A 13,252-nucleotide genomic window follows, 5' to 3' on the forward strand; every position below is an offset into this window, starting at 1 on the left:
TTATGCGCGAAGAGTGCCATAGTCGCCGTTAGTCATCTCATTCGGCATTTCCTTTAGACTGAACTTCGAAAAGTCCTTGACAAGGCCATTGTCCTTGCTCTTGAGATCATCCGCACCTTTCCCACTCTTCTGCTGTGTCGGCTTTGGGCGTTTGTTCTCGTTAGTCGGGCTCTCAACAACCGTATCATCGGTATCGTCGGCAGTCTCCTCCAGATGCTCAGCCCTCACGTCATCATCAACCTCCTGCTCCGCCTCCTCATCCAACTTGGCAGTCTCCTGCTCCACATCGACCAGGTCCTCGGCCTCGGCGGGCTCCTCACGCGCATCAGGCACAACTTCCTCCTCGAGACGCCAGTCCTGGATCGCCTTGATAATGTCGACGGCAAGCTGTCCGTTCTTGCGGAGTGCCTTGTCCCAGTGCGCTGGAATACCCTTTTCAACGACCATCATGCGGGCGACGGCGTGCACAAGCATGTGTCGCATTGGGCTTCCGTCTTCGGTGTTTGCGTAAATGTATTGCACGCGACGCAGACCGGGGTAGCTGTCGCTGTACTTGTACCATTCCCTAACCACTTGCAGGACGTCGGAGACGAGGCCGGGGATCTCAAACTTCTCGGCCATTAGGTACAGGTCGAAGCAGACGCCTAGATCGGCCTCCTCGCGTGGGACGGGGAGAGAGGACGAGTAGAGCCAACCGACGAAGGTCTTGAATGGCGCATCTTCTTCTTCGGGGAGGCCGAAGGATTGTGTGCGTGATGACGAGTTTGATTTGGAGTAGAAGATCTTGCGGAAAAAGGGCGAGTGGTGGCAGAGGAGCTTTTCGTGGAGAATCCAGTGCGTGTTTTCGGGGCCGACGTAGATGTCGACCATTGAGCGGGAGAGGAGCCTGTGGTTGGTGTGTTAGTTGATGCGCGATGTGATGTAATCCAACCCCTTCCATGGCGAATGCGACAATGCGATGCGCCATGTCATCTCATCACCATGGACGACGATGCGCGGCGCATTGGAAGTCATCACGTACTCATTGAGCGGCTTTTCCTGTGCACCAGACATGATTTCGGTGGTTCTTCTCGGTGATCAGCGACCGTTGCGATCGACTATCCGTTCCCGTCGGGTGGTATTGCGTGATGCGATAAACTTTCAACGTCCGACGTCGACAGCGCGCAACAAAGTATTAGTATGGTAGAATGAATGCAGATGCAAGTAAGTAGAAAGACCGATGCAGGACAAAGACAGACATGTGGCAGTGCCAACTTTTAAGACCACCATTCCCAAACCTGCACGGTGGTGCCATGCTCCCAGCCTCCTTGGCTCGACATATGACGTAGGTACTTTTTCCCTTCACCATGCGAAAAGAGAGACCTATGATGCAGCGTCTGCGGCACGCTTTTCCTTGAACTGCACCCCTGTTCCTCTTTCCCGCCCCGTCCCCCGCTTAGTTTTACCCGCTAGGCAGGCATTGGGGGGATCGAGAACACCTGGAATGCCACACAATGCAATTTCCAGCTAGCGATGCAGGTTTTAGGATCGGATTGGCGTTGCATGTCATTTCGCTTTTGGATTACGCGTGTGTGGAAGGCGCTGTGTTGGGAAAGGGGGGGCTGGAGGCGCGTGTTGGATTCGGACGGGATGCACAAGGGGAGGTGGATTAAGTAAGTGTGACGTTGACTTGTGGGGATGGTGCTGCCAGGCTTGTCAGTGGCCTGCGGTAGGCAATAGATTGACGAACCGTAGTTCTGTGAGTCTTTGGTACGAGCTAACTCTTGCATTCCATATCTTCTTGTGTCCGTCACCGTGGAATGGTTCTGCGCAATCTGACGCTGACCATAACTCCCAGATTTCCCATACACAGCTAAGCGACGACAGAATGCGCCCGTGTCATGAAGTATTGTCTCGACGCAGGGCAACTGTAGTATTGCTTTTTGCCAGACACACGATACTCCAGCCTCACCGCTGCGACAGCCTCGGTGCTTTGTTCTTGTGCTTTTCCTGCACCCCAACAGGCACTCCCCTATCAACTTCAACATCGTGATCACTAAAACACAAAACTGCTCGTCTAGTTGCCATTTCACAACACACCGCAACTGCCAACGCACAGTCTAACTCTCCAGCCTCGCAATGTTCGCATAGTTCAACATGCTCGTCCACTCAAGCCGCCTGTCGCAGCCTCGTCGCCCTCCCTACTGTAAGTACCAGAGCGGCTTCAATGCCAAGCGCTTCAACAAAGCTGGGTGCATTGGTAATGCGACTTGACATCTCGCGTCTTGACATCCGTTCTGATGCACAGGGTTAAGGGAGGATGTCTAGACGCGTATTCGTAATGTTAAGAAGGGATCCCCTCCCAACCACCTTTACTGACTTACCTCTTTGCTTGACTTGTGGAGCCTCGTGCTTGAGTTACTCAACTCCGTGTCTCTCAAGTTGTTGCAAAGCCTTGGTCAGCGTCTTCGGCCACTACAGTTGGCACATCTTGCTCGATGATGCAGAATCGCAGCACCACAGTCACTGCTGCGGTCCCGCCACTTTCTTCTTCATCACATGAATCTCAAGATTAAGAGCACAGAAAGCACCACGGCGTTTGCACCAAGCAGGACTTCCGTTGTCGTTGATGATGTGACATGTAAAATACATCGTCTTTGGGCCGACAGTGCATCCGATCTCGACGATCTGCTGGTCGAACAACGACTTCCTTTCACGTAGCCAATGTGCCGGATGCTTGCTACCACCGGAAGCTATGCTTCAGCTCCAGCTCGCCTGGCTCAGCCACCATCATTGTTAAAGGGACGTTGGGACATGGAAATGAAAAGTCGACTGATCTATCGGCATGCCGATTATTGTCCATCGATATAAACTGTACATCTACTGCTAGGTCAGATGCACTGTGGAATATGTGATTGAAAAGCTCACGTATCATCACTGGGTGTTGACTAACTCATACGTATCGTCTTACACAGTCCACTTCGGATGCTCGTGTACGACGGTACACATAGTCATAAGGGGACTTATGAAGACTTTGGCTGTCACACTCTACGCCGCTCCTCGAGAAGAGGGCTATGGAGAACTGGAAAGGGCGAGAGCTGGAAACAGGCGTGGTGACATGTATACCAAGAATTCTTCTTTGTCGGAATTCAAGTCATAACTTCGTGGTACTAATAATCAATTTAGATCATTTGAGGTTCACCTGATCTGTCTTTTCTTTTCGTTATTGGTGATACTACTAATTGCAATGCTCATACAACCATCAAACCTCGAGGTATTCCGTAGGGAACGCGAAGATAGATGACGATCTTCTGTGGTCAAAGAGGTGTCCACGCTTCATATTCCGACGCTATCTTACATCGTCGTTTGGGGTATAGCAGATGCTGTTCTGGTACTCTCCAAGATACATCGACTGCTTCTTCAGGCTTGAGGGACTTCACACTACTAGATTGTCACGTTGTACGTGCATTGTCATTTTTCAATACACAGCAGACCAACATTTTAGTTTGCCGATTTCTCACGAGTCGCTGTAAGACTAAGAATCATACTCACCGCACTGTACATACCCCAAGGTCCGCGTACGATCCCAACACATCAGAAAAACATCGATGCCACGTCCACAGGTAGACCATACACGCTTATCGTGATATCTTACAGTAGTCCATTCGTTATATACTCTCTCCATTACGTATCGTCGACGAACGCTGAAGTTCTATACGACGGGCATTAGTGCATGCAGTTCTTATAAAGGTATATGTTACAACAGAGAAGGACCAGCCAACATGCGAAAATGGTGTCTTTTGCGAAGCGAATCGTAGCGCATAGTCATGGTTATCATTGGGTGGGGAAGAGATGCCAATGCTACACAGTCTTGGACAAAGGATGTGGTGATATGGAGCGGAGTGGTATAGCGTGAATTAGAGAAGTACTACTCAAAGACAATGACGACCATTACGGTGTAACTGCACATGTTGAGCCGCTCAGATCACCGAACGCTTGCGCGCTGATCTCCCGGTTGCCACAAGCTGCTGAACGCTCCGCCGAACGGCAACAACGTATTCGGGTCGGCTTCTCGGACGACGAAACTTGAGTGTTCCCGTTTATTCACTTTCCGGCTCTCTTCTCGCCAACGATGCTCGTTCCACAATGGTGTCTATCTATGTTGTGAGCGAAATTCTCATGCAGGACACGACGCCGCGACGACGGGCGATCCTGCAAGCGATCTGTCGTGTACTATAGATTACAGACTTGATCGATTCGGACGAACTGTAGCGCTGGGTGTTGGTGGTACCACGGCTACGTTACCGTCGCACTGAAACCGTTCAGAGCAAAATCTCCGAAGTTGCGTCGTGTCGTGCGTACATGCATGGCATCAAGTGGAGGACGATGATGATGATAGTTCCTTCGGGATCTGCTACGCATGAAACATTTAGCTTCATAACAAAGAGTCAGACAAACGCCATCAGACCCTGAGAATCCTTCCCCAAGTCATTGGCAAGCCTCGCCCGTATCGCTTTTGTATGGAGGCACATGACAGAACATGATCTACGCCGCAGATCAAACACGCATCTTATCCAGCCACTAAGCCACACCGTACGCACCATGTGCTTCTGCGGTTCGATCCGAAACCGTCGAGCTGCATAGCGTTGCGCATCTTTCGGTACAACTGCGGAAGTGCGAAGGAAAGTATTGGTACAACAGTCAGATGCTCGCCGCAACGAGCGCATTCGGCTGGATGCGGGTGCTTGAACGTGAATTGGTAAACGTGGGACGGCAGATCTGCATTGACGCAATCGTCCCAGTGGAGTAGGTTGTACAGCTGTAGCTGTTGTACAGCGCTGCATCTGGGGAACGGATGTAGTCGGGAGGCGTAAGCCTAGCGATGTATAGGAAGGGGCGAGTAGATGTGCTGCGGTTGGTTTCTATGCCGCATGCTACAGGCTGTACACGTTGTGTGCGGGCCGCGAAGGAAGACGCTCAACAGTATCCTTGCGCATGTCATTCGCCGAAGGTATTGCTACTGACTGCCACCTCATCTCCTCACCAGTTTCTCACTCTGCGCGAGAATTTAGAATGTCGGACTCATTCCCGATCTTGATTCAACGACACTCAATAGCGTGCCAAGAGAGCATCTACTTGAGACTTATCCCAACAGATGGCAGTAATTGCTCATTCCCAACAGCAGGGTAATGGCACGCGTGCTAGAGTGCTACCACGGCTAGAGGTGATGGGATCACTTCCCGAAATAGACTCACGGGCGATCCTTTTCTTGATTGGATGGTGGTTGGGAGACAGCCCTATCCCGGTCGCTCGGTTGGATGCAACAGCGTGTTAAGCCCCACCAGTTCCATATTGGAGAAGCGATGGTGTGATTACCGCTTTTGGATGGGCTGCCTGAGATTATCCTGGAGAGCGTGTCGAGTCGGTACCTGATCGACCCTATAACGACTGGGGATGTGGAAGAATTGCAAAAGGCCGGCGGCTGAGCGGAGGCGGCAGACACGGGCAGTAGCGAGAGAATGGGAAGGAGTCGTCGAGTGTCAAGGGTGAAATGAGTGCACAATACCCTGCAGGCAGCTTCAGGGTTTTCCATGTGGTTGAGATGACTCTACAGTCGACCAAAACATGGTGGTAGATGGCATTGATGTGGCTCAGGACAAAGAGATGATGGACATTGCAGGAGACATTGCGGTGGTCGCCGAGGAAAAGCGACGGAGGGGTGCTAGCCGAAGCATATGGTTCATAGTATGAGGCAGTCGCGGTGGTATTGGTGCAACGGCGGAACCATGGCTGCAGAATCTACCATGGTATCAGGGTCTAGAGAATACACGGCATTGAGTCGTTTCTGCGCAACGGTCGGAGAATACTTTGCAGGATGTGACTCCGAGATGTGACTCGGAGGTGTCGGCTATGGTGTGTTTCAAGAGATGCTAAGCCGCGGCTCTTTGTTAGAGGTGAGTGACTGAGTGAGTGACTGAGTGAGTCAAGCAGGAAGGGGCAGCCTCCACTACACGATTGATGAGGCAGGCGTGATGTGGCAAGGAAGGAGCCATGTGACAGGCAAGGAGGTCGCAGAGGAGCAGTATCCCAGGACCGGGCGAACGTTGCCGGCCACGTGTGAAAGATGCCGACAAAGGACCCTGGCTCTGTGCGAATGACTAAGGGCAGGCGAATGACTGAGGGTGGTTGGCCCGACACGACGACACGACTAGGGAGGACTGTGAGAAACAAACATCGACTAGCGCTATTGGAGAGCTGGCCTTGCTGAAACACGAGGCCATGAACGATGTTCCTGGCCAATTAATCCTCTTCCGCTCCGTGTCGATGGCATCTGCTTTGAGCGTGGTCAAACCGCTGATGCGCCGGCGTGAAACAAGTCGAAGGCTCGTCTAGGGCCGGCCGGCAGGCATGAGCTGGCTCGAGTATGATTGGATGCAGAGCGAGTATTGGCAATGGGCCTGTAACGCCTTGCCATGCACACGACGGCCAGTCATGGTGAGGCTGGTATGCACGGCGTGGTGCATCAGGTCGTGAGGTCAGCTTTGCAAGTGGTGCGCGAGCTGAACAGGTGGTGAGCGGGTGGTGAAGGCGCGAGTCCTGCAACGACGGTAGGCATTAGACCATCACAGAGATTTTATCCATCTCGCACCATGGATGCCCGCCCGCGGATGCGAAACAGTGGGTTGCCCAGTGGCGTCTGTCTGGTGCAGCGAGCTCCCGCAGAGGGCGCGACCATCTGCTCGCCCTAGCCATCCCCAACTCACACTACGCATGGAGGGCCTGGCTCAGACGCTCGCTATAGGGCCGCCCATGTCAACCGCCCCCCGGCCTGGCGTCTGGAGGCACGTCGTCTACTGCATGCCAGCCGCTGTATCGCTCGACCATTCCCTGCCCGCCCTGTGCAAACACAAGTCTGTGCGAGCCATTTTTATCCCCTCCACACCCGCGCCCCAAAAGACACGACGTGTGCTGTCTCTCTCCGACGCCAGCCAGCGCTGCTTCTTGTCGCATTTAATTTTTTCTACCACTCCGCCCGCGTGCATATCCTCACGCATAACTCGCAGCCCGCACTCGGCCCCGGCTTAGTGTTGCACCAGCCTCTAACCCCCCCAGGCCTGCCCACATCCCTCGACACTTGGTGTAGCGGACTTCCTACAAGACCCTGCCACACTTCACTCCTACAATCTATCTGCCCCTCCCACCGAGCACAACACGGACGCCCACACGCGACCATGACCACCGTTGTCGCCAATCCCCCGGCCCCTGCCCAGCATGCGGCACCGGCGTCGGCAGACGGAGTAGGCTCCTCGAGGACATATGCTCCCATTGCGCCCTCTACTCTCTCTCCCCACCAAGTGACGCCCAACTCTCGCTCTAAGCTGCCACCAAGAGAAGATGCTTCACCTACCTCCTCCAGCCCAGGTGCACAGCACAGAGCCGAGACAAAGCCCTCACCTCTTTCGTACGTCGTTTAGTCTTTCTTCCCGATCTTCTTCCTCATCATGCCGTCCTCCTTCGGCCTCCTCTCCCACCTGCACCTCCATGTCTCCTCCCCACAGAGATATCATGTCACTCATGTCTAACCGTCCCTCCTCTCGCAGGTCTCGTGGCCCTGTCCCTAAAGTCGTAGTCAAGAAGGAGCCCACATCGCCAGACATGCCCACCACCACCAGGCATCGGCCCCAGCGCCTAAACCTCGCCAACCACAACATTGTCCACTCGTCGGGTGCCCTCACGGCACGACCCTCGGGCCAAGGCAGTGCTCACCTAGGCCTCCACGATGTTGGCATGGCCTGCCTCTCACCTGGCTTCCACACCCAGGACCCCGGCATGCGCGAGCAGCTGCAAAGAAGCTTGGATGTAAGAGAACGCCAAAGGCAGATCATCGAGGCGCGCCAGAAGGGCGGCAAGAGCGGACCATCCGAGACAGAAGACACACGGGGCACAGAGATTGGTGCTTTTGGACGGACAATCAAGACACCTCAAACCTCTCGCCGGAAGGGCCCACCGCCCGGTCTTTCTATTGCGCCTCCTTCACATTCGTCCTTCTCCAACGACCGTGTAATCCAGTCAGCGCCCATCAACCAAACCTTTACTGGTCTGCGCGGCAATGCACCACCCTCACGACAGCTGGCCAACGGCCCGTCAAACCTGTCGCAATCATCACACATCCACCATGTACCGGCACAGCAAACCAACAACCGGTTACCCCCCATCTCAGACGTCTTCCCAGAGCCTCTTGGAACAGCGCGGAACCCCTACCATCAGAACAGCCCAGGACACTCATCGCATTCGAATGTCCAGCCCCCAATGCCATCACCGAGCTTCCCGCCCCCACAATTTACACAGCCGCCCCCAACATCAAGACCCCGAGAATACAAGTCCGCCGAGGAGGCTGTTCAACAACTATCCGGGGGTCGCGAGGATCTTCTGCCCCGTCTGGTCCATTACGGTGGTCACCAACCTCCAACACCCCCCTCGCCAATGCCCAAGAATGGATCATCAGCATATGCATCCAGGCCTGATCTGCACCGAAGTGGCAGCTCTCGGAGACGCGGACGCGACGAATACGAACAAGACAACGGTACCCCGCCGCTCGGTCGCCAACAACCACGCCTCGGTCCCTTTGGCGCCGGCCGTGACTCACCAGAAACTCAACTGAAAAAGAAGGAAGAATTCATTGGACTGTGTGCAAGAGCTTGGGATCTGTTTCACTCATGATGATACCCGGCTTCGGCTTTGACTCGATAATTACTATTCAGCGACAACTTGATCTTATTTCTATCCTACGGCGCATCATCACTCTCGCTTCAATCATTTCGCTTCGATTTCTCAGCAGGTCGTTTTGAACACTGCAACTTATTACCCCTTCGTATTCGCGCATTATTGATCTTCGATACGTTTTTGTAAAAGCGCCAGCAGAAGCAGCCTCGCAAGGGGCATGCAGGGTTATACCCAGACACACGCACCCACCACATTTCCATATGTTATTCCTTTTTATTACTATTCTCAAACTTTTAAGTTTCGAGTTTATTTTGGGAGAGAATCATTCATCATGTCCATATGAGTTTAAGGGATGAGGGCATTTATTCGACAGGCAATGTTTTGCTATACGTGGCTGAGGCCGTCTTGAAACACACAATGTCTCATGATCATTCTCACTTTTACCATTATTATTTTTCTCGTTCTTCTATTCCGCTGAAACCCCGACCTGTTTAGGCGGTGGATCTTTTTCTGGTTGCGACATGCGATGTGGAGGAGATACCTTTTTCGACTTTTGTTGGGGTGTTAATCTTGGTTCGAGCAAACGCAATGTCTAGTGGATCTGCAGAAAGGCAGGACAAGTTGAGAAAGTAGCGCTCACGCACAGTGACGCACTTTACCCTAAGTGCCGTAACAATAAGAATGTTCATCTTCCAAACTATGATGGCTTTTGAGTCTGGACCCTGACAACGTGTTCGCGTGCATGCATGAACAACACTTCACTTGGTAGCGTTGCGTCACCAGACAGACTACTAGAATTCATTGGACGATAGCAGCTTATGTTTCCGATTGTGTAGTCGGTCTGCTTCGGAGTCTAATTGACAACGCGCAACAAAAACAATGCATGGAGGATAGCTTACAGCACATCACAGCCTGCCGAGGGAGTACGCAGTACACAAACTCCATCGAGATCAGCCTCGCAGTGCGTATCAATCATGTCTACTCCATGCAATATCACCAATAACAGCAATGACGCAGGCATGAGTAAGCAAGCCCAAAACACCGACCGCGTCATTATCGACTACCGTGATTGCGATAATCATCGTTCGCATCCTCCTGTCCATCTCCATCTACACTTTCCCATACCCACCCGTTCAAGTAATCATCTACAACAATCCTATACCTGCCCCGCATAGTGACTCCCAAGGCGGCCAAGCCGGTCGACCCAACCGTTGATCTGTTTACCATCCTCCTGATTATCTCTGGTTGTCTACCAGTAACGACGGGAAAGAGTATCCGAGGGTGCCGATCAGCGTTCCGTAACTTTCGTCAATCGCCAATCTTTGAAGATCGCAAACATGCAGCCTTATGTGACAGATTGATTGGTTTCGATCAGCAGAAAAAGACTGAACAGGCGGTATGATGAACAGGATTCAAAAGCCATATCCAGCCCTATGTAACAGATTGAGTATTGGGTCTCTGGTAAAGAGCGGGATCGCGGCCACACGACCAACGGTACAATCAAGAGTAGTACGGTATGATGAGACAAGACGGGAGGACTTCGGGGGAGACAACACCCGCTGGCCGACGACTGACGATCCGGTCTTGGTTGTTCGGAATGTTGACGATCACAAGCAAGTCGGCTATATGCAAGACCACCGAGAACTTCATCTCGTGCGCGCGCACCTTTTCTCCGTCTCGTACGCGTTGTTTGTCCGTCTAGCAAAACATCTTTCATCTCGCCAGCATCCTAAATCAATAGTCTAGTATCCATCAACCTTCTTATTCCAGACACCCCAAGAGACCGGTCCAAATTGCAGCGACATCAAAGGATCGCGTGCGCAGGATCGCGGAATTGAAGCCATTTGCAATTTTCCACATGATCTTCACCAGGATACTGGCTGGGGTGGTGGGCTTTGTCTTCAATTTATCCTAGCACACCTAGCCACGCACGGTGTCCTTTTCGCATCATCAACTTTCTCGCTAGACCTGGTTCTCACCCTAGTTGGTTTCGAAACAAACGTCGTTACCTAGCACGCTTAGTGACGCAGGGACCAAAATTGTGCGCTGGCAAGGATATGCAAAAACATGAAACAGCCGCTTCTTAGCTTCGGAGGTGGGAGAGCATAAGATGAATTGAGGCGTTGAAGGATGAAGGAGGAGGATCAAGGGAAGACGCGAGATGAGGGAGGATCGCGTGGGTATGGCAACGCCACGAACATGCCGCGTGTGTGTACGCCGCGGACTGCTAAAGGCGGAAGGTAGAGGAGTTGATGGAGAGATGCCGCGTGTGTGCCGTCGTGGCTAGGAAGGGAAATGTACGCGGCAGATGTGACGATGATGATGGCGTGGCGACGCGGTCGTTGAGCAACCATCTTGTTCCATAGCGGGAAAAGCGCGTGATGCGCGTGCTGCGCGATGGAAAAACGTTCGTCCAGGCATGGTATTGTCACTGGACAGGGTATGGTGCAAAGCAATCGAAGCTTTTTTAGGGAAGGGATACGTCGCGTTGTCACCGCTGTATCGGGCCTCGTGACCGCTACATATTGTTTTGAAATCTAACTGGGACGATGCGATTCACTGGGTTTGAACAAGGGTGTCCCCACTTGATTCTACATTATTGCTGTTCTGCTGACTGGTTGACAGGTGGTGCATTCCATCGGTTCCTTACTCGGAGCGCTGTCGGTGCTACACATGTCAGATCTGACGATGCAGATGCGCGCGTGTGCGTGGAGACTCATAACACGGACCGCCCAGTGCTGTGGATTTTCAATAGTCTGCTAAGATGGAAGTTTGCGTGCTGAAAATTGTTGTGATGTGCTATGCAAGGACTTCATTGCGCAACGCGTTCGATGGAGTTATTGAATCGCGCGTTGTTCGCTGGGGGGTTCGGTGGCCGATGTAGGTCCTTTATGTGTCGGAATTTCCCTGCGTACAGCATGCGTAGAACGTGCGTTTCGCTTGTCCGGTTGACAGCCGACGAGCTCGAGCGCGCTTGAGACGGCGTCAGGGCGCAGGTCCAGCTTCCGACCGATGATTAGCACGTGCTTCAAGGCGACTTCAGTTGGCATTGTTGTGTGCTTCCAGCAAGGTAATGACTTCCGATGCCCTCGGGTGGAAAGTATCGGTGACGAAAGTGTACATCCGAGCGTATCTTCCCCCATCTAGGGAGCCGTATGGATACTGGAACTTGCGAATGGGTTGTTGGTCAAGGTGTATATCCATTATACTCATATGAGGGAAAGGTCGTCCCGCAGGTCGCTGGCAGTCTGAAGCGCTGCCTGCCTGTCTGCCCACGATGTGCCCGTGATTGGCTTTCGAAGAGCCGAAAAACCGAGGGACGGCAGGACGAGGACGTCGCAAGAGTTTTGCCCTTTGGATATTATGTTCTGTAACAATAGCCCCTAGTTCGAGCAGAAGCTGGACCATCGATACTAGCGATTCATCGATAGCCACATTCAAGGCACTGTCACTGATACAGGCTCCATGTTCAGCCAGATATCGACACAATCCCTCGTTCTCTGTCCGTACGGCATGCATCATTAGCGTACACCTCCAGTGCAGCTCACGACACACCGTTAAGAGCCTCGGTGCAACGCGCGCGTTGTATTCGACTAACATGCGCATTATGTCCAGACGCCCTTGCTTTGCGGCCTCTTCATAGCAGCAAGTCGTCTGAAAAGTGTCAAGAGCCGGCCCACGATCCAAGAGTAGACGAACGATTTTCTCGTTACCGCCTTTGACGGCTCGTTCAAGCGGAGTCCAAAATCCACATTGAATGCCTGTCACTAGCCTTCTCCCATGTTGGTTACTTGTCACTAGCCTTCTCTCCCCCTGTACCGTCAGCGAGGCAGAAGCTCCGCGATCCAGAAGCCATTCTGCGACGTCGGCTCTCTGTGGGCTACTCCATGCGACGATGCGCAGAATGTTGCTGTACTCAAAGTAACTCTTTGTGAGACGACGATTGCCTCGTGGTTTCCTCTTGAGACCATTATTGTTTTCCAATTGGGATGCCAATAGTTGGAAGAGCTGAGAGCAGAAATCGACCGATCGGCTTCTCAACACTCCTGAGCATATTGCATTCTCACACCAGTCGTATCTAGGGTCAAAATCTGATGAATGTTTACATGGATCCATGATAAACTTTACGACATCCAAAAGCCCTTTTTCAACCGCAGTATCAAAGACTAGTCGTTGAAGTACAATTTGCCTTGGCTGAAAATTTGGACTCGAGAAGATCTTTGTGAGTAACACCAAATTACCACACTCGGCGGCTGTCGCGGTAATATAGTGATTACACAGATAAGCATGACGACACTCGGTCTCGACAATATGCGAAAACATGTCGTCCACAGCTGGGTCATTGAGTGCAGACCTGATTCCTTCTTGACAGTCGTTCACCAGGGCCATCTCCAGGAAATATAGTGAACCACTGAACGCACAGGTCTTGTATCGCATGCTAGTAATACGTGCCTCCTTCAATATGCGCCGCGGGTGCGAACAAAAAGCATAAATATACTGCTTCAAAACCTCGTGCGATATCTCTTTACTCCTTTCTTCGGGGTGGCTC

At 52.4% G+C, this 13,252-nt stretch overlaps 3 protein-coding genes across 3 annotated transcripts; 1 reads left to right on the top strand and 2 right to left on the bottom strand.

Annotated features, from left to right (window-relative positions):
* J4E82_009943 (uncharacterized protein) lies at nucleotides 1–1,053 on the bottom strand (the record flags this gene model as incomplete). Its single annotated transcript, XM_051736162.1, has 2 exons — nucleotides 1–886; nucleotides 1,022–1,053. The coding sequence occupies 2 exons, from the start codon at nucleotides 1,051–1,053 to the stop codon at nucleotides 1–3; spliced, it is 918 nt and encodes a 305-aa protein (XP_051584061.1).
* Nucleotides 1,054–4,219: 3,166 nt separating this feature from the next.
* On the bottom strand, nucleotides 4,220–5,572 carry J4E82_009944 (uncharacterized protein; the record flags this gene model as incomplete). The annotated part of the gene is made up of 4 exons (XM_051736163.1): nucleotides 4,220–4,291; nucleotides 4,342–4,393; nucleotides 4,581–4,823; nucleotides 5,235–5,572. 4 exons carry the CDS (start codon nucleotides 5,570–5,572, stop codon nucleotides 4,220–4,222), a joined length of 705 nt encoding a protein of 234 aa, XP_051584062.1.
* A 1,639-nt stretch (nucleotides 5,573–7,211) lies between these two features.
* On the top strand, nucleotides 7,212–8,700 carry J4E82_009945 (uncharacterized protein; the record flags this gene model as incomplete). Its single annotated transcript, XM_051736164.1, has 2 exons — nucleotides 7,212–7,441; nucleotides 7,581–8,700. 2 exons carry the CDS (start codon nucleotides 7,212–7,214, stop codon nucleotides 8,698–8,700), a joined length of 1,350 nt encoding a protein of 449 aa, XP_051584063.1.
* Between the last annotated feature and the right edge of the window lie 4,552 nt (nucleotides 8,701–13,252).

The sequence above is a fragment of the Alternaria postmessia genome (assembly GCF_024291825.1).
Source record: "Alternaria postmessia strain BMP 2775 chromosome Unknown scaffold_106, whole genome shotgun sequence".
NCBI lineage: Eukaryota > Fungi > Ascomycota > Dothideomycetes > Pleosporales > Pleosporaceae > Alternaria > Alternaria postmessia.